Source organism: Hemicordylus capensis, chromosome 1, assembly GCF_027244095.1.
Source record: "Hemicordylus capensis ecotype Gifberg chromosome 1, rHemCap1.1.pri, whole genome shotgun sequence".
NCBI lineage: Eukaryota > Metazoa > Chordata > Lepidosauria > Squamata > Cordylidae > Hemicordylus > Hemicordylus capensis.
This window is the reverse complement of record NC_069657.1, coordinates 167,786,981-167,806,773: the sequence shown is the minus strand read 5'-3', so window position 1 is coordinate 167,806,773 and position 19,793 is coordinate 167,786,981. Positions and strand designations below refer to the sequence as shown.

General features: G+C 43.8%; 1 protein-coding gene across 2 annotated transcripts in view; it reads right to left on the bottom strand.

Moving 5' to 3' along the window:
- The window catches only part of GPR39 (G protein-coupled receptor 39), a 322,728-nt gene that overhangs the window by 244,585 nt on the left and 58,350 nt on the right, over window positions 1-19,793 (bottom strand). Inside the window, exons 1-2 of one of the 2 annotated variants that reach the window (XM_053253330.1) lie at window positions 8,958-9,039; window positions 7,819-8,691 (exon numbers count right to left, since the gene is read on the bottom strand). In XM_053253330.1, the coding sequence (XP_053109305.1) occupies window positions 7,819-8,683 (865 nt within the window). In that variant the 5' untranslated portion in view covers window positions 8,684-8,691; window positions 8,958-9,039. Of the gene's footprint in view, window positions 1-7,818; window positions 8,692-8,957; window positions 9,040-19,793 lie in introns of those variants that run through there. The other variant, XM_053253340.1, reaches the window with a different exon arrangement.

Below are 19,793 nucleotides of genomic sequence, written 5' to 3'. Positions count from 1 at the left end.
GAGCCCCACCCAATTTCTCTAATATAATACATTTTTATTCCAGTAAAAATTAGATATATATATTTAAAGTACTCATCATAGTTATTTTCAAGAACTGTAGTTTGGTTCACAAAGAATTAAATTCAGTGCAGCAAAGATTTTCCATGGACCACCTGGAGTAACCCAGGTTACGAAACCCTGCACTAAACCATGGTTCAAACAAGCGTAAGGGAACTGTGGGTTCATGTGCTCTGCCCTCCTCTCTTGCACACAACAGGCGGTGAATGAGAATGTTCCATTTAAGAACAAACCACAGTTAAACATACATATAATCTCAGGGCAAACTGTGGTTTGTAAACTAACTGTGATTTGTAAATTACTATTCGAACAAGACAAGATATCAAGCCAGGATCAAACTATGATTTTAACCTGGCTTGTTCTAAGTCCTGTTAATGTATCACAGTCCCCGAAATTCATATTTAATGGGGAGCTATGATCTGTTCTTAAAATGAAAATGGGAATTTTAGTCTCCTCACAGATACATGACAGGCAGAAGAGGGACACACAAGGCTCCCTTAGGTTTGTTCAGGTCTGAATATTGATTCATCCGAGGCAGGATTACTACTCTGGCTAAATGTGCTGCTATAGCTTACGGCCTCAGTTTCAGGCAACAGGGGCATTCATTTCAAAGCATTTATTTGCATAAAGTGGGCATTGCCCATTCTGTGTGCTGTTTGACCTGAAGTAGGGGAATGGCTGTGTTCTGAATATTGTGACAGGTTTGGAGGACAAAAGACTGAGGTCAGCACCTTTTACTTAGCCTAAAAAAGTATGTGGGTATGCAAGTGCAATCAAGGAAGATAGCATGGTACCCTTGCCAGGAAGGTAATGAATCCCACCGGGTAGGACATTGTGATGAAATGGGAATGACTCTATGCTTTCCTGGAATCTACTCAGTAGAAAGATTGCTCTGATCCCAAATCTAGGAGCACGCCGCTCCTTCAAGGTAGGCTGCCACCAGATGAAAACTGATCTAAAGCCACTGACCAGGCTTAGACATGGCTTCAACAACCTAGAACTGTCCGGCTGGGGACTTACAGGCACGGTACAGCCAGAGTGCACAGAACCCAGCTCTAGACAATAAGGTAGTATTCTGAAACCAACTTAACAGTAGCGAATGACCTGATGACGCACATGGGGAAGAGCTTTGCAAGTAATTCTCCAGAACCTGGTAAATCAGACTGAAGCCACTTCTAAGTATATGAACTTTATTAAGAAATAAGGTTTGCACACAGAATAGGAAATTGGGGGGAAATAGGGTGGAACTGGGAGTAAAGAAAGGAATACAGGAATTTCAAAATTCCCATTTTTGCAGATGGAAAAGGGTGAACACTGGCCAAGCCATTGCCCTCTAGCTTTAAAGCTGTTTGGGAGGGGGTGAGGCATCTCACACCTGTCCATAGTTCAAAGAGTATTCTAATTTCCTCCCCTCTAGCTGGTGAGATGCAAAGTGACCCAATCTCCTGTGTCAGATAAGATTAGGGGATTAGTGAAGGGAGGGTCTGTGAGACATGATGTCCTCACTTCAAGATGATGGAGGTCTGTGTTTCTCACAGGCATCATTGAGGACCATGACCTGCACTACAATTTTGTGATGAAACTGTACAGATTAGCTTGCTTATTTCCCAAGAAATGTACTGTAGCAGTGCTGGCACTAGGTTGGTGTAGGTCCAGTCAAGTGCTGTTCTGGGTTCTCCCTTAGAAGTGCAGTCACTCCAGAGGCCACTATTTTGTTCACCTACCACAGAGATGACCAACCTAATGGTCTCCAGCTCTCCTGCTGCTGTTGGACTATGCGTCCCATCATCTCTAGCCTCAGTAAATTGTGATTGGGAGTGATGGGATTTGTCATATGGCAACAGCTGGAAACCCTCTGGTTGAACACCTCTGACCATTCACGCAGTGCTCCCACCCCTGCTGTTGCATCAATACAAAGAATGGTGATGGTGGTGGGGGAGGTGTTGTATGATATACAAACAAAATTGGCAGGAGCCAGCAACACAGCTGCCTAAGAACACTGCTGTTCGTAAGGTAAGGTGTCACATGGATTTGGCAGCTTGGTGGCAGCAGCTCAGTGTTCTTCCTGGCAGCCACCATATTTTTTCCTCAGAGCTCAGTCATGGTCTAAGGATGGGGCCATAGCTTAGTGGTAGAGCATCTGCTTTGCATGCAAAAGGTCCAGGTAGAATGGAGATGCCAGGTAGGGTATCTCGAGGTAGGTCATTTTATCTGGTAAAATGCCAGGTAGGGCTGTGAAAGACTTCTGCCTGAAACTTTGGAAAGCTGATACCAATCACTGTAGACATTCCTGAGCTAGATGGACCAATGGTCTGGCTTGGTATGTGGCAGCTCCCTGTGTTCCTATGTGGTCTCTTTGATGGCCTTCGGTCTGCAGCCAATGCTCCTGTTGGTCAAGCCTTGTACTTACGCAAGCCTTGTACTGTAGCATCCATATTTGGAAAGCAGACTGGAAAGAAAAAATGTCCACTGTCTGCAAAAATATTGATTACAGTAGTGCTGCAAACCACAAGAATGTAAAAATGCAACACAAACGCTGAAGCAAATCCTGTAACAGATCTCCATAGAATGCATGGCATCCGGATCATAGATAAGCTATGTATTCTCAAGGGAATGCACTTAAAAAGAACTCAACTCGGAACCAAAAAAGGCATAAAACAGTCTGGGTCTCCAGAATACTTTTCAGTTCCCACAGCTGATTTAGCATTGTTGTACCAAAACAGAAGTAGACACAACAGTCCCACAAGACAGAGTTACTACTAACTAGACAGCCAGTAGTGTAGTGGCTACAAGCCGCAGACAGGAAGTCTCCAGCTGTGGAAATCGAGTGGACCATGAACTCCCTGGGTGGTCTCAGGGAAACCAGATCCAGGGGCACAGCAAAGTTGGAGTGAGCCCAAGGACAGAATGTGAAGATGGGCCCCTGCCCCTTCTCCCGCCTTCTTCTTTAGAGACACAGGAGACGGAGAGCAAAGAGCAAGCTGTTGCACAGCTGGAGACCCCTCCCTTCGGGGCCCAGGGACATTTGTCACACACACACACACACACACACCCTTGTTCAATCATAGCTACCTCCATGGAAACCACTATGTCTCAGGCCTCATTTTTCATATAGGCATGATACTAATAGCCTCATATGAGCAGTAAGTTAACTGCTCCATAGCAGCAATCAACATTCCACCTTTATTGCTTGTTTCCATTCTGCAAAGCAGCTTTTTAAAAAAAAAGTCCATTAGCACATAACTGCTTTTTTCAGTTTAGAAGACAATCACTCACACCTTTCAGGCCCAATTGGCTGAAACCAAGAAGCTTATCTTTAAGCAACTCAGCAGGTTTGCCTAGAACACCAGAGGTAGCAGCTTTGAGTAGCTAAAGTACATGCCAGCCATGGCAAGAGAGACTAAGAAGTTCTCCTCCCTTTCATGCAATCTAAAGCTTACAATCAACTTCTTGTTAGGATTTTTAATATAAAAATGTATATAAGTTATACTTTGTCCACCTACTACATATTTTTGAATGCTATATTTTTAAATAACAACATTAAAAACAAGACTGTTCTACATCAGTCATTGCCCTGAACTGCTTTTGCTTATGTAGCATCAATTTCCATCATTTTTTCAAGCTTTTCTTTGCAACCATGAAGACCAGAAGTTTACTGATAAAAGTAACAGGCAAGCTGCAAAGCTCATGACTCTAACAAAGACCACACAAAAATGTCTTGACTATACATTGCCGCCTATTCCCTCAACCCCTTCTTTTTTTTTTTTACAGTTCTCACTTCCCTCCAGCAGTTTATTTTTCTGCTATACATGATACATGTACAATGGCACTACACTTCTCCCAAGTTGATAGTGTATTACTAGCTCTCGTCTACTGCTCAAAACTTATCAGGGCCTCCCTAATACAATCTATTTTGTTTCGATATAGTTAGCACTGACATGCACTACATCTGGGATTCTTGGCTGGAAAATTCATTCTAGAGACAAAGCAACTAGCTAGAGCTTCACTGACCACAGATCATAGCAAAAGCACAAGTAGCTGGGCAAGAATAGGACAATTATTAATCTATGTAGGCATTTTGGAGTTGTTAATCTGTGTATTCTTCATCCCCCCAAAGTATCCAGTAGACCTCTAAAAAGCAATCAAACTCTGGCATGGCTGTGTGTACATTCATATTGCTAGTCCATTTATTTATTGTAGGACTAGCATTGTATGAACCAAGCTGATAAAAACAAGGAATTGTGGAAACTCAAGCAGAACATGATGAAAAGTACAGCAAAGAGCCCTCAACAAAATACTGAGCTATATGGATCACAGCCTGGAAAAGATGCTCAAGATGGTGAGATGACAACTTGATTAGGTTTAGTCTGAAATATGTGGCAAGAGACATCAGATTCAAACATCATCCTCAAGTGATTGCCCTTTTAATAAGCTCAGGAGGGGGGGGGATCCAAAGGCAACTATAACCATAAGATCAAGTCAGCTATGTTTCTATATTTCTCTTATGTTTCTTTTTAGATTGTGAGCCATTTGGGGACAGGGATCCATCTTATTTATGTATTATTAATTTGTGTAAACCACCCTGAGCCATTTTTGGAAGGGTGGTATAGAAATCAAATTAACAACAACAACAACAGTCTACCTCACATTTAGTAAGGTTAGCCAGAAAGATAGCAAGTTTGAAAGAAGTCTGCACTCAGTGCAAGTAGCATTGATGACTTTTAAGCCAGCCTTTCTCATGTCTGCAACAAGATCCTCAACTGTTTCACACTTATGACTCCCATATGGATCCTTGGGCGTGTGAATGGCTGCTGCCACATCCATGCATAAAATGTATGTGTGCCTATGGTCTCTCAAAGAAATGTTCCCAAATTACTTGTGTGGGGGCCACCACAAAGCAGACCTTTCTCTTTATGCCAGGAAAGGTTTCACCTTCTAAAATTATAGGAGCAGGATCAGTATAATGAGCTGGCAGCTCTTAAACTGGGGGTCAGCAACCTATGGCATGGGTGCCAAAAGTGGCACATTAAATTATCCTGAGTAACACTCACATGGCTAGTCCTGTCAAGGGCACTTGGAGCCAGGGGTTGTTTTAAGGTGCTACATGTTGGGAAATGGGGGCAGGGGGAAGAAGGGTAACCCTCTCTGCAGGGTCCCTCTGACCTTGTATGTCCCCATGGGGTGTTGCCCCATTCTCCTCTGCCCCCAATTTCCAGCATGCAGCCCCTGGAACCCAGCCCTGGAGCTGTCAGAGAATTTCTCTTTGATGGCTAAGGGGGTGATTTAAAGGGGCTGCATGCTGAAAATCAGGGGTAGAGGAAAGAAGGGAAAGCTCTTGCAGGGGTAGTAGAATCTAAATATCATGTATTATGGCATGCAAAATCTTAAATTAGAGTGAATACATGAAGACTTGGTACACCACTTTTGAAAGATTGCTGACTTCTGCCTTAAATACACACACACATGCATATTTCTGTTTTCTGAAAGGACAGATTTGAAGTGCAATTTGGATATTGAAAGAGTCAAGATTAAACACACATTGAACTTAAAAATATATACCATTGCAAGAGAGGGTGTCACAGTGGGCCTTTGTTCAGCCCAAAAGACTCATTCAGGTCCCTCCATTCTAAAATCCATTTTAAGCTAGCTTTGCCTTTCCTTGTGGATTTCTTGTTTCGCACCAGCTTGCGGTGAATTAAGTGATTTCCATGTGTTTCCTATGCCAGGAAAAGGCTCAAAGTGTGGTTAAGTATCAAAATGGATGTCTCAGGACATGCTACTATCAGGGAGAACAATTAAGCGTTTGAAATAAGTGTTTGAGCAATCGGATCCTAGAATGTTTGCCCATCTCCAAGAAGAATTTAATTAGCACCTGGCTGTAACTCTTTTCCTGCTAGACACCAGATATGCAAAATTATTCCCTATAAAGGAAACAGCCGGCTTGTGTGTGTGTGTGTGTGAGTCCTTGGAGGGGTTTGAGGTTGCTGATGCCAGAATGATATCTTTTGTGTAGCGTAGCTTTGTTAGCTGAGACCATGCCGCATGGCTCCTAGGAGTGTGCAGGCTTCATCATGATGCAAGCGAGCCTGGGAACTGCACCTTAGGTCCGAAGATCTACTGAACCTCCTGTTTCACACCGGACAGAAAGGAAGGTATCTTGTCTGTGCATTTTAACCATTTTACTTTGTTTGCCTGTAAATTCTTCTGCTTTTTATATTTAGTTAAACAGGAACGTAGGGAAGCCGCTGCCGGCCCCAGCTGAACTTGCTGCTGCTGCCCCCCACCAGCCATGCCCCCTGCCTCTGATGTCAGATGCGGGGGGGGGGGGTATGGTGGACTCAGAAATGGAGCCATAGGCCCCATTCTCAGGCATATTCTGCCCAGCGCCACATTTGCAGCGAGGCCGGGAACGGCTCTCCCTGCTTTAGAAGGCAGGGAGCCACATTCCTGGCCAGGCTGGGAAGCCAGCGCAGCCAGGAATGTGGCTTCCTGCCTTTTAAAGCAGGGAAAGCCACTCCTGGCCTTGCTGCAAATGCGGAGCTGGGCAGAATATGCTTGAGAACGGGTGTGTGTGCCACACCTCTTGTATCTGATGTCAGATGCAGAGGGCATGGCTGGGGCATGAGTCACAGCCCCTGAGCATGGCAGCCCGGGTTCTTTGAATCCATTCGCACAATAGTGGCTTGGCCCCTGTACTTAAACAAACTAGATTTTGATGGTTTCAAACTTGATCTGGGCTGGAAACTTGCTCCGTTCTACTTCCCCATGTGCCTGTTCTAGCTGACATGCTCTTTGGAGGCATTTTGCTACATTTTGAGTTCACCCTGGAAGTTATTTTTCTCTCATGTAGAAGATGGTAGCAACTCTACCGGGGAATTTTAATGAACTTGAGGGAGGTCCTGGGCAGGAAACCTTCCCCTGGTTCACCACAGAGGCTTTTAACTAGCACCCTGATGCTGAGCATATTTATTAAGAAAGAAGCAATGGAACACATACACATCCCAGGTAGAGGGTTAAGAACTGTCAGTCTAAGGCTGTGATCTTGGGCGAACTGCATTTTCTTTCCAACAAAAACTGAAAGTACAAGGAGCCAAACATTTGTCAATCTTCCCTACTTGAACCTTACCCATCCTAGTCCTATGGGACACAAAATATATCACTGGACCATAAGACTGCAAACTAGCTCATTTGTCCAAATATGGGGCATATATAGTAGATGCTAGGCAAACACCGTGACTAGTAAAAGCAAACTGAATATTAGCATCTGCTGCTTAATTTAAGTGACACAGGGTTCTAACATTATATAAGCAGAACATTTGGGCTTAAAATGGAAGCATTTCAGTACCCCCCTCCCAAAGAGCTTTCATAAATGATGATGGGGAAGTGTGGCTGGGTGGGGTGCCGGAACTTCTGAGAAAGCCCAGCCATTTGGCTCTGTGCATAAAGAAAAGAGAAAGGCAGCTGAAATGAAAACCATTCCTCTCAAATGCACATTTTGAGGGCACTAATGCTTACTTTAATATCACAGGTTCCATAGAATTTATGCAAGCCACTTGCTTTCTGCTGAGCAGAATTATTTCCATAATGATCAGGGAATGGTGAAACTCTAAAGAAATAGGAACCCTACTGCATTTTTCATGATTACTTCCTAAATCAATCCTGCCTATGCCATTCATCCCTCATTTTGTAGCTGCACAGAGCCATTTCCACCACAAATACATTCACACACACCAATATTCTTCTCTCTCATTTGGATTTTACCTAGGAAGAGGATGGTCTGCTTCCTGGCACTCTTGCCCTCAGGATTCTCCGTTTTCCTTAGGTATTGGTGCTGACTGGCCGTTTCTCCTCTCACTGCAAGGGTCCCTTGCTTATGCATCATCAGGACTTTCATCATCTTCCGACACATAAAAGCTACGGAGACCAATACCACAACGTATACGATGAAGGCAGTGAAGATACCAGATTGAAAGACTCTCCATCTGGAGGACAAGTTGGTGCACACAGTCATATTTGATTTGTAGTCCATGTTGTGCTGGGGCTTGGATCTGTTGCAGGCAATCAACCCACGGTGGCCCTGGATAACTTCCAAGGGATACTCCGTGCCCATTGAAAAAAGAAGAGGCAAAGCCACCAGGACAGATGTAATCCAGACAAAGGTGATGAGGATCTTCACTTTGCAAGGTCCAGAAGTAGCTTTGAACTTGAACGGATGGCAGATGGCAATGTATCTTTCAAAGCTTAGGGTGGCCACATGCAGCACAGTGGCATAGCTACAGGCTTCAAAAAGGAAGCAGTACAGCTTGCAAGCTAGGTCACCTTGAGGGGTAGAGAAAGGGCGCCATATTGCGCTGATGAACTGCACAGGCATCCCCAGCAAGATGACCAGCAGATCTGAGCAGGCCAGACTAACCATGTGGTCTGCAACTTCTTTCTGCAGGTAGCCATTCTTCTGCAGTGCTTTGGTAACGTGGATGGTGATGCTATTGCCCAGGATGCCTGCCACAAAGATGGCAACATAGATCAGCGCAAGGGTGATCTTGATCCATTGTGCTACTTCAAATTCATGGATGTGGGTGTCATCAATGGTATCCACACAGTCCTTTTGGCCATTTTGTGCCTCCATGAGCAAAACTAATACAAAAAGGGAGAGAAAAGACAGTCAAAACATGTTGTCATGTTCCCAATATCCTTACAATGCTAATCACTCAAGCCTATCAGAAATAAAGGCCACTGGTTTCAAGGAGGCTAATTCTAAGAATGCACACATAAGACAGATGTCCAAAGTACCAGGACCGATTTCATATGCACACAAGCAGGTACAGCAAGTTTCCTATCAAAGCTGAATCAGAAATCCACCCCAGGCATGTTGGTAGAATAGACAAGACACTCTCAGTCACCTTTTCTTCCCACACAAAGGACAAAAGTTTCTTTCTTTGTGGTGGCCCTCCTTCTCTGTTCTTCTTCCTCACAGAATGTTTCCAAATCTTCCAGACAGAAATATAAGCCCCTTGTTTCCTCCAGTCAGTTGTGGTTTCCTGCTATGCTCAGCCAGCTCCTAGAGAGGCTTCCCTGGGGCTGTCAGACAACAGTTTCCATCAAACATTAACTTGCAGCTGAGCAGTAGGAGAAAACCAGCCACTGATTGAAAAGATAAAGTGGGTAGAAAGAGAATGAGGCAACCCCGGGGAGAGAGGCTGGCTTTCTTTTCCCTTCTCAGAAATCTGATCCCTGCTTTTGAAAACTGTGAAGTGAGACCTGCCCATGTACAAATAAAGGTGGGGCAGCAGTAGAAGGAACCTACACGGTGTTATATTTTAGGCAAGTGTACACTTGCCTCTCTAGCACACAACAGTCTACACCTCACGCTTCTCTAGAAGTAGTAAAAATCCTACTGCAGACCTGTATGAATGGTTAGCTGGAAGGGGGCTAGAGGTAAAAGCCTCTGGTTTTTTTTCTGAGGTGGATCACCTTTCACCTGCCCTGACCTGCTTCACTGCCTTCCCTGGAGACATAAGAGGATGCTCCTCTCTGTGGGCATACAAGAGAAGTTGCTTCCTTGAAGACATTGCTGGAAGGGGACTTGAGGCAGTAAAAGACTCTTTGAGGGGGATTGCCTTCACTCCACCATTCTGTTTGTGGCCTGTGGAGGTAGAAGAGAAGGGGTGAGTGCCTGAAGGTTAGACTCATACGTCTGGCTGCTCCAAGAATTTATCTGTGTGAAGAACCCTTATCTAGCAAGACAATTTCTGTAATTTATTCGGCTTCAGGGAACTAGGGATTAGCCTACAGAAATGTAGGGACCTCCTGAATTTTTCCCCCCTCAGAGAAAAGGTTGGCAGCTTGCTCTAATGTGCTCCCTGTAAGATCTGATTTTCACGTAATTATAAAAATGTATTTTTAAATATTCTCCAAGTGGGATTTTGGAATTGTTGTTTTAACCTTTAATTTCATAATCCTAATACTTGATTGTTTGTCACACTTGATAAACGTAAGGATTTTCTGTCCCTTTGATGGAGAAATAAGAAACAGCCTCAGCTTCAGGTAGATGTCTCCTTTCATCTTCCTTGAAACAAAGCAGATTTGATTATTATTTTTAACCAAGCTCTTATTTTAGCATCAAAGGTGTTCAGTATCTAACAGGTTTGAACATTGGATCCAGAGGCGAAAATGACAGGCAAATCGAGAAAAAGCCATTAAACTACACAAGATCTTCAACCAAAAACTTCAAAGCAAACATAGATGCTTTTTAGTGGCTAAAACTGTTCAGATTATCCATGAAAAGTTGATAATCCAACTATCAAATTATACTGAATGAAGATCTGCACTTGCCCTGTGAATAAGTCCTTCCTGCTGAGAAGAAAGTGAAACTGCTTGATGTGGCTGCCCTGCCAGCCTAGATTTTAAAACTAGATTTGGGAAAACACAGGGTAAGGGAAGATTAGCAGTATAGGACAGAGAACCACAAGCCAGATATGTATATGTAAGTCTCAGATGGAGCAGTGTGCTCGGATACTACAACCTTATTGAATTAAGGTTGTAGGAGCACAACTGGAGCTTTAGTGAGCTGCATAACATTCTGGAGGCCAGGAAAATGTGTCCTGGACTTCAGATATCCCACAATGCACTGCACAATGAGTACGAGAGATGAGAGCTGATCTTGTAGCAAGCATGACTTGTCCCCTTAGCTAAGCAGGATCTGCCCTGGTTGCATATGAATGGGAAACTAGAAGAGTGGACACTGTAAGATATTCCCCTCCAGGGATGGAGGTGCTCTGGGAAGGGCAGAAGGTTTCAAGTTCCCTCCGTGGCATCTCCAAGACAGGGCTGAGAGAGATTCCTGCCTGCAACCTTGGAGAAGCTGCTGCCAGTCTGTGAAGACAATACTCACACCATGATCCCTGCATGCAGCCCAAGCATTTGCATGACCAGTACCTGGGTTAGAAGGACACACTCGTGCCCTTCTACGCAGGTAAACGACCAGATAAAATTCCAGGTTACCAGGATTGTCCTCAATCCTGGTGCTTCACACAAGCAGCCCTACCAAGCTAGAGCTGCCCAAACCTGGCTAGAGCTGCTCATGTGAACAGACTCTATATGTAGTCCCATTAACAAAGCTGCTGTGTTACTTACACACTGCTGTGGAACCTAAATACAGTAGTCAAGGTTCAGCAGGTCTAACCAGATGAGGTACCAGGCTCTGGGCCAGGGCTGATTCTTGAGGGGTCCCATGGAAAGTGCCAGGAAAAGATGGCAGCAGCAATGTAAGTCTGTTCTGCTGCTGCTGCCTTTTCCTGGCACCGTCACTATTTATATAATGGGAACATCTCCCAGAGGTCCTCTGAGGAGAGTTTCCATTCATGGGGGTGAAGGGAGGTGTCAGGTAAAGGCAGTGGCAGCAGGAACATTTCAGCCAAGGGACCCATACTGCTGCTTTCTTTCCCCTCAGCCAATGAACTTCCTCCCAGGGGCCTTTGGGGTGATTCCCTGGAGAAAAGCTCATTGGTTGACAGGGAGGGAAAAGAAGGAGAAGCCAGTGCAGCTGGTGGCTTTTGCCCCTCCTTATCAGTGGATGAGAATAGATCTAGTAGAAGATTGGAGAAGTAACTCTTGCCACTACATCCCTCAGCCGCCAACTGAGCTTGCCAAGGAGAAGGACCGATGCAATCCTGGCCATTGCCAATGTAGGAAACTGTCTCAACAGTCGCTGGTGGTGACAAATGCAATAATGGATGGATGGATGGATGGATGGATGAATGAATGAATGAAATATCTGAGGGCCTGAACTGACCTCGAGCCAGCTCTATTTATAGCTTTTCAATTGGGTCAAAGGCAGTACTAAATGTAGTTTAAGAGCAGTTCAGTTTACTTGTCTTTCCGACCCAGAAAACACCACATTAACTTTTTCAGCTGCAGAGAAAAAGAAACCCAATTATTGCTTCAAGCTTCAGATGGCTTTAACACTATAGGAACATGGGACTAGATGAGAAATTGAAACTCTGTTGGGGAATTACTATTGATTCCATTCCTGTAGGGTTGTCACCTTTTTCTTTCTTTCTTTTTTTTTACAGGAAATGGCACTGTGCCATTAAGAGCTTAATGATAGGCAGAAATCAACAGGTGAAACTTTTCCTACTATGGAGATGCAATGTGGGGTGTGGGGAGAGCTGTGTCTGTTAATTTATATTTGTGACACGTCCCTGAAAAGGCAAAGGCAAACTACAGATTACTTTAAAAACATGCTTTACTCTGATGTGCTTGATCTTTATCCCTAAATAGGAGCCCTGGGAGGTCCAATCCAGACCATGGGGACAAAGGCTTAAAGCCAGTGGTCCTGATCCAGATTGCACTGGCCCCCCATGGCTGCCATTTATAGAATAAAAATCAAGCATGTTGTTAATGTGACTTGATGTTAATGGGGATGGAAGTAATTGCTTAGTGGTAGAGCATATGCTTTACATGTGGAAAGCCCAGGTATCTCCAGGTAGGGCTGGGAAGCCCTCGCACCACCACCACCACCACCACATTCCCCCTCTGCCTGCATTGTTGTGCAACAGCCATTAGAGTTCCAAGTGCTCCCCATGCTCAGGAAGGGCTCTACAAGACTGGAAGCACATCAACATGCTTCCAGTTTTTACTTACTCTAGTGTAAATCCTAAACTCTAGTCTAACCCCTGCTAACTGGGCAAAGAGGCACCTTTTTATGTGGTGATTCTCTTTATTTAGCAGAGATGAATGGATGGATGGATGGATGAATGGATGAATAACTGGCCTTATCCACCCCCAGCACAGTACCTCCAGTGACTGTTGTTGGTGTCCATCTTATGTTTCTTTTTAGATTGTGAGCCCTTTGGGGACAGGGAGCCATTTTATTTTATTTTATTTATGTATTGTTTCTCTATGTAAACCGCTTTGGAAACTTTTGTTGAAAAGTGGTGGTATATAAATAGTTGTTGTTGTTGTACAGTCATCCTTTGCCAACTGCTAGGGTTCAATTCTGGCAAAACCTTGTCGTTGGCAAATTTGCAGTAGGTGAGGCATTAAAGTCTAAGGGCAACCAGGTGTCAGGGGAACCACAACCACAAAAAGACCTAAAAATAAAGGGAAAAAATACAAAAGAAATATTGCCAAGATTCATCAAGAAGAATGAGCAGAACGAACCTTTGGACATTTTTGAACCCCCCAAATCATTCAAAGGCATTTTAAATTGGTAAGGGACAGCAAGTTCAGGAAGGGTTACCAAGAAGAATGAGCAGATCAAACCTCTGAACCCCCACCCCCCAATTGCTGAAACTCTTCCAAAATCACTAAGAAACCTCACCAAACATGGATACTCAGGTTGCGGTTGGCAAGACCTGTCACAATTTCCCATTTGCATATACTCAAAACCACAGTTGGTAAAAGAAGTTGGCAAGGGATGACTGTAGTGTGATACAAGTTGCATTATTGTTGTGGTTGTATAACTTGCGTGTCCACAATGTTACCAGGCTGGCATACCATTGCATGTAAGACAGCTGTGGGTTTAGTGAGGATGCCTATAATTAACCTTAAATTAATCTTTTAAAGTTTTGCATACCTATTGATTTTTCTTTCGTAAATTCTGATGCATTTCCCAATATTGAATATCTAAACTCTCTAAATTACCAGATACACTGGTGTGTGTATGTGTGTTTGTGTGTGTGGCGGGGTGGGGGGGGCGGATATAGGTCTAACAATTTATATATGCCATTGTTTAATTTGCCCTTTTCAGAAGAAAAGTTGTAGGTAGAACCTTTATGTAAGGACTTGTAGTTCAGATGACTAATAATAATTCAGGCAATGATGTTTATGTGATAAAATTCCGTTTCATCCTTCTCCCCTCTCCCACAACATTTTAAGCACAAAACAACAGGACTATTGAAAGCTACAGAAGAACCAAGTTAAATGCCCTAATTTGTTAACTCTTTTTTAAAAAGTTGTTTTTCTTCCTTAAACAGTAGCCAATAATACTAGTAAGAGGTACAGCTAAATATGCACAGACGATAACTTCAGAAATCCACCATTTTAGACTGGAGTGCAAACATGCAGAAACACATTATTAGAATTCTTTAAATTTTCTTTTTCTTGAACGATAACAGATAGCACTCCTATTATATTTATCCCCGTTTAATAAATGCAACTACTAGGGATTAGATTGCAGCAGTTTCTCTTCTCTGAGCCCTGGAGGGGAAAATGAATTGAATACTGCCTGCATTTTTAGTTTCTAAGCACAACACTAAGAGGTTCTCATGATAATCTTTGGAAGCAATTAGGGGATTTGTATGTGCAGATTAGTATACCTTCAAATGTTAGTAAGTAATACTTCCCTCAAAACTGCAGAGTTCAGTCACCCTCAAATGATAGTATCCATTCTGGGGCCTCCTGCAGTGTACCACATAGCTATCTGAACAAAAATGTTCCACAAAAATGTATCATAATTAGATAGAGTAAGTTGAGCTTACTTTGTTTATCTCCACATAAGCAATGGAGGGATATGAAGTAGTTGCCATTGAATACAATATGGTCTAAATATCTGAACTGTACTCACTGTGGTTAAATATAGAATGAACAATAGATGCCAAATAATCAGCTGCTCCTGTTTTAGCTGATTATTTATGCAATCCTGTTTAAAAGAAGAAAACTTCTTGCCTCCAATCTTTGCTTGGTTTCAAGGCTCCTGCCCCAGTCCTCTGTTGCGTTTGATAATTCAAATTTGTTCTGCTCAGACAAGCTTTCTATTATTGCCCAATTTCTTTCACTTAATTTTACTTTATAAAAGTGTGAACGAAGATTAGATATGCATGACTGAATTGTGGAAATGAAGCAAATTAAAATTTGTCAGAGTCTGGGGGCCAGAAAGGAAGGAGGGGAGAAAATAAAGGCCCGAGAAGACTGTGTTTTCTTCTTCAATTATAAAAAGCAGCATGCCTTTGTCATTTTAGTTTTCCACATATATATATAACCAGTTTTTATTATTAACACCACTCAGCAGAAGAAGTCTCCACCAGTCGTCTTATTCATCCTTCTTCTCATAAAGAAGATGGTCAAGGAGACAGATGGAGAACCATAGACACGGTGCATTTAAAGGAATAAACAGGATCTCCTGGTAATGACTGTAGAATCTGGAAGAAAGTGCTGTGGTATACTAGGACAAGACAGTGCAGCTGAATGAGGAATATTAACGTTTTAATGAGACAGATATTTACAGAGAGGCAAGTGCAGTGGCCTTCAGTGTTCTTGCTGCTGGCTATTTGTTAGCCCCGCCTCTACTCCAGGACTGGGATAAAAATAACTAAAGCACCATTCAAAAGCTGGCCTGGATCAATGAATAGATTAACCCCAAACGCCTCAATGACCTGGTAATCCTCCATTTAGTAATAGTCTTTTATTGACAAATGTACAGATGAACAAGTATGATGATGGTGGAGTAAAAATGAAAAGTTGCACTTAGTTCTCTCCAGTATCAGCTCAGGTTCCCATAATTCAGCTGGCCCCCAGGATAGCAAATCTACATAGTTTCTCCTTTGATTTTCTTATAATACTCCAAGGGCCTGGGTAATAATATCTTCAAACATTCTATCCTCCCCCATTACCCCCCCCACCCCGCCACACACACACACTCTAAGAACATTCCAAGTAGCTTTGGAACAAAGACATGTTTTGTTTCCAGTAATTTGCCCATTAATCAACTGCCATCCTTTAACAGTTCCTTCATACTGAAAAGTTAAGAAATCACCCAATTTGTATGACAGAGACCATGATAATATTGAGCAATTTAAGAAATTAAATGCTGGATCAATGTCTAAGCATTTTTATATGCAGAGCGATCCTTCACAAGTTAACTCAGAAGTAAGTTTCACTGACATGAATGTGCCTTATTCCCCAGTAAGTTTCCATTGAATTACAGCCATGCATTATTTGCAGAGACAAGTCACACTGTATTCAATGGAATTTACTTCCAGTTAAGTAGGAATAGGATTGAAACTTGGTTTCCATCCTACCTCCAATATGTTGGCGACCACATACTTATCATCTTGATGATGTGTTGAGTTGTCCTGCTTCATTATTTCTATATAATGGTAGTTATCACTACCAATGTACACAGTCATAGATAAAATTGACTTGGGAGAGAACATTTGTCATACTATATATAATCTTGGGCATCCCCTCCCTCCAAACAACAACAACAACAACAACAAAACACTCTGAATCCATGGATGGCCCACTAATTAGGCTAGGTGAGGCAGCCACCTGGGTCCACCATCAGCTGCCTGTGGCTCAGGCCCCCACCTCCCCCCCGCCCACCTCAGTCAGTGGTGGCATCTGCACACCAGCTGCATCTGCCACCCTCATCTTCCTCTTCCGCGGCTCTCTAATTGTATCTCTGGCTTTCAAAAACTAAGGGCAGTTGTATGGAAGAGGAACCTGACTCACTGCCACTTGACATGCCAATATTAAATGAGATAAGATTGGGGACCTTGATGGTGGGGAAGATGGGGTGGAAGAAAATCTGCATGTGGTGCATAGAGCCTGCCATGGAAGTAGGGAGAGGATGGGGGAGATTAGGTGGGGATGGGGCAAGCAATCAGCACATGGCACACAGAAACCACTACAGATCGGGCGGGGGAATGTCTGGAAGAGGGAATTGGCAAGCAGTGCACTCTCTACACTGCAGGGTAAGGCCAGCACAGGACAGGAGGGTAATGGGTGGGAAACTAGCATGCACATGCTCTGTCCTGCAGTGGCCAGGGGTGTTGGAAATAATGTGATGTGCTCCACATGCCCTGGGACCGGGAAGACCAACAAATCACACACCTCAGAATAGATGCTGATTGCGGGGGGTGGGAGTGGTGATGGGGGGCTTGGGCCAGGCTCACTGTAACCTCTCAGTATAACAGTCAGAATCCAGTGCAGATGTGCTTAAGCACATTTTTTGTGAGGTTAACATTGTGTGGGATTTGAGAAAAACAGTTTTAATCAGTGAACCTTGAAATATAATACAAAAGCTCAGGTAATAATGATCTTCAAAGATCTTGTACAAAATGACATCACAGATGCATAAGGCTACCACCTTGATCATCCTACCATGTTAATGCTCATGCAGCATTAATTTAAATTATGCTACTTCAAATTATGGGAATTTTCCACTGACTCTTTAGCTCATGATATGAATCAAAAACAGCTTTCCCTGCTGAACAAATTGTTATTGCTGCTGGTAGCATAAAACCTTTTAGTACAGGTGATTTTATAATAATATTTCTATTGCTGGTAGAGAAGTCTTTCCTTCAATGCAACTATTTATGAATCCCAATATAAGACTGTATACCGCTTTAGAGCTCACCTCCTACTCTAATTGTTTTTTTACTTCCAAGACTGACCAAGTCACCTTCTTAATAATATTGTCTAAGCTCTAAATTCAAAATACATGATGGCTGCTCCACAATTATGACTCTATTTTTCTTCAAGCATCTAAGTCCTGAACAATTTCTGCAGGGGCAGCAAAGGTATTTGGGTGCCTATAGCAAGACCAAAAATACCACTTCACCCTCCACCTCCTGAAGCATTTTTAAAGGGGGTGGGGTTAAACAGAAAGGAGGCTGCTTGCCGACAGTCTCTTCTTGTTGCATTGGCCAACACATTTTAAAACCACAAAAAACCCACAATAAAAACAATAAAAATCATAAGAAGCAGAGTATTAATTATACCCCAAAGACTTGATGGGTCTTTAGAAACTTCCCCCAAACCTTTTGTGGGAAGGAGTTCTAAAGTCTGGAGGCTATTGTGGGGACTATTATGGAGAAGGACCTCTCCCACATGTATTTTATTTATTTATTTAAAATATTTCTACCCCACCCCTCCAGTGCACTACTGCTCGGGGTGGCTTACGACAACCAAGCCTCAGCAAGTGGTAGCACATGGACTAGATCTCCTCCCAACAGATCTCAGTGGACTGGTAAGCACCTGGCAGAAGGCAGGCATTATCTTAAGCACTCAGGATCCATATAAGGCTTTAGGATGCATATAGGCGGGTGATTCAGATGAACATCCCCCTAGCACAGTTAAGGGGCACTCCAAAAATGCTTCAGATGACAACCTGTGATGTCACGGTGGGCAGTGCTTGTCTGAACTTGCCCCTAGTATCATCTTCTGGACTACCCCTCCAGGTAAAACTGGATCTAATACAACACAGTGCCATCTAGCACTAACTGAGAGGTAAACAGAAAGATTCCATGGTTGATGGTATCAGACACCAGCAGCAGAGCCAATAGATCCCATGTCCATGTCCTCTCCTTGCTAGGCTGACCAAGGCAATTTCAGTGCCAAAACCCAGGCAGAAGCCAAATGGAAATTAGTCTAGATTAGGGATGTCAAACTGTGGCCCTTCTGCAGATGTTGGCCTACAGCTCCCATCATCCCTGGCTATTGGCCACTGTGGCTGGGGATTATGGGAGTTGTAGTCCAAAAATTGCTGGAGGGCCACAGTTTGACATCCCTGGTCTAGATAATCAGTTTTCTCCAAGACACTCTAGATCTGAGCTGCAAATGCACTTTCAATCATCTTCAAAGCAGAAATTTGCCAGTAGTCATCTAGGACAGAAACTTGCCAGACAGAGCCAGGAAGGACTTCTTGAGGTGGCCTCACCATATTGACATCTCCTGCAATAAATATGGCATTTTACCCTAAGCATATATTACTTCCTGCACACCATCTCTCCTCTGTCAGTTTTTACCAGTCAAAAAAGGCAAAGAGCAGAAGTTCAGGTGCACCAACTTGCATTTCCAAGATTCTTATCCACATCTTCAGACCACACAAACCACTGAGAGCTCTTCTATGGCCTCCAGGGAGGCAGGGGCGTATGTAATCACAAGCTCACATCTCAGAACAGTTCTACTGCCTACATCTGCTGAATTAAATGGATTCAATGATAACAGAGAAGTGATTCCACATTGCTGCTGTCATGGATCTGGCCTTCAAGTCAGCTTCAGTCAGCATTTGGCTGGATTCACATGAGCAGCAGAAACCAGGCTAAGGGAGCCCAGCCCAGTTTCTGCTGCTCATGTGCAGCAACAGGAGCCATGCGGCTCTGTGTGGCAAGCCCACCTAAACCCCTCCCTTAAACAAGGTTAGCGGAGCAAGTGCTCAGCTAACCCCATTTTTTTGGTGGTGTGTCTGCCATGGCTTCTTGCAGCCGCAGTGGACAAACTCGGGGAGAGGGGGAAGGGCCCCCAGGAATGCACCGCACACTTGTGCAGTGCATTTCTGGGGCCCCAGGGGGTGGGGCACCACATGGTGTCACTGCCCTGTGCCTGACCCCCAGAACTGCCAAACAAGCTGCGGCCAGGTGCAGGAGTGCCTGAGTGAAGCCACCGCCTGCCTGGGCGGGTGATCCACCCACCCAGCAACAGGCTGCTGATCGTCTGTGGGAGGAGTGGGTCAAGCCCACTCTCCCCACAAACCCCCTTATGGCTCTCCACATTAATCGTGTGAAGAGCCTCAGTGTTTGGTGAATTCTAGCCAGTGTTTGGTTGGCTTTCCTCCAATGATGATGTAACCTTTGTCAAAGCTTCTTCACTTCCCCTTAGCTCTGTGAACAACCAACAAGCTCCAACTAGCCAGAGTGCATTCAAAGTGACAGTTGTCAATCGTCCAGCTCATTTCCTCATTAGGAGAACCAGGACTTTGGCAGTGTCACCAGTCCAGGTGACTCGAAATCCCT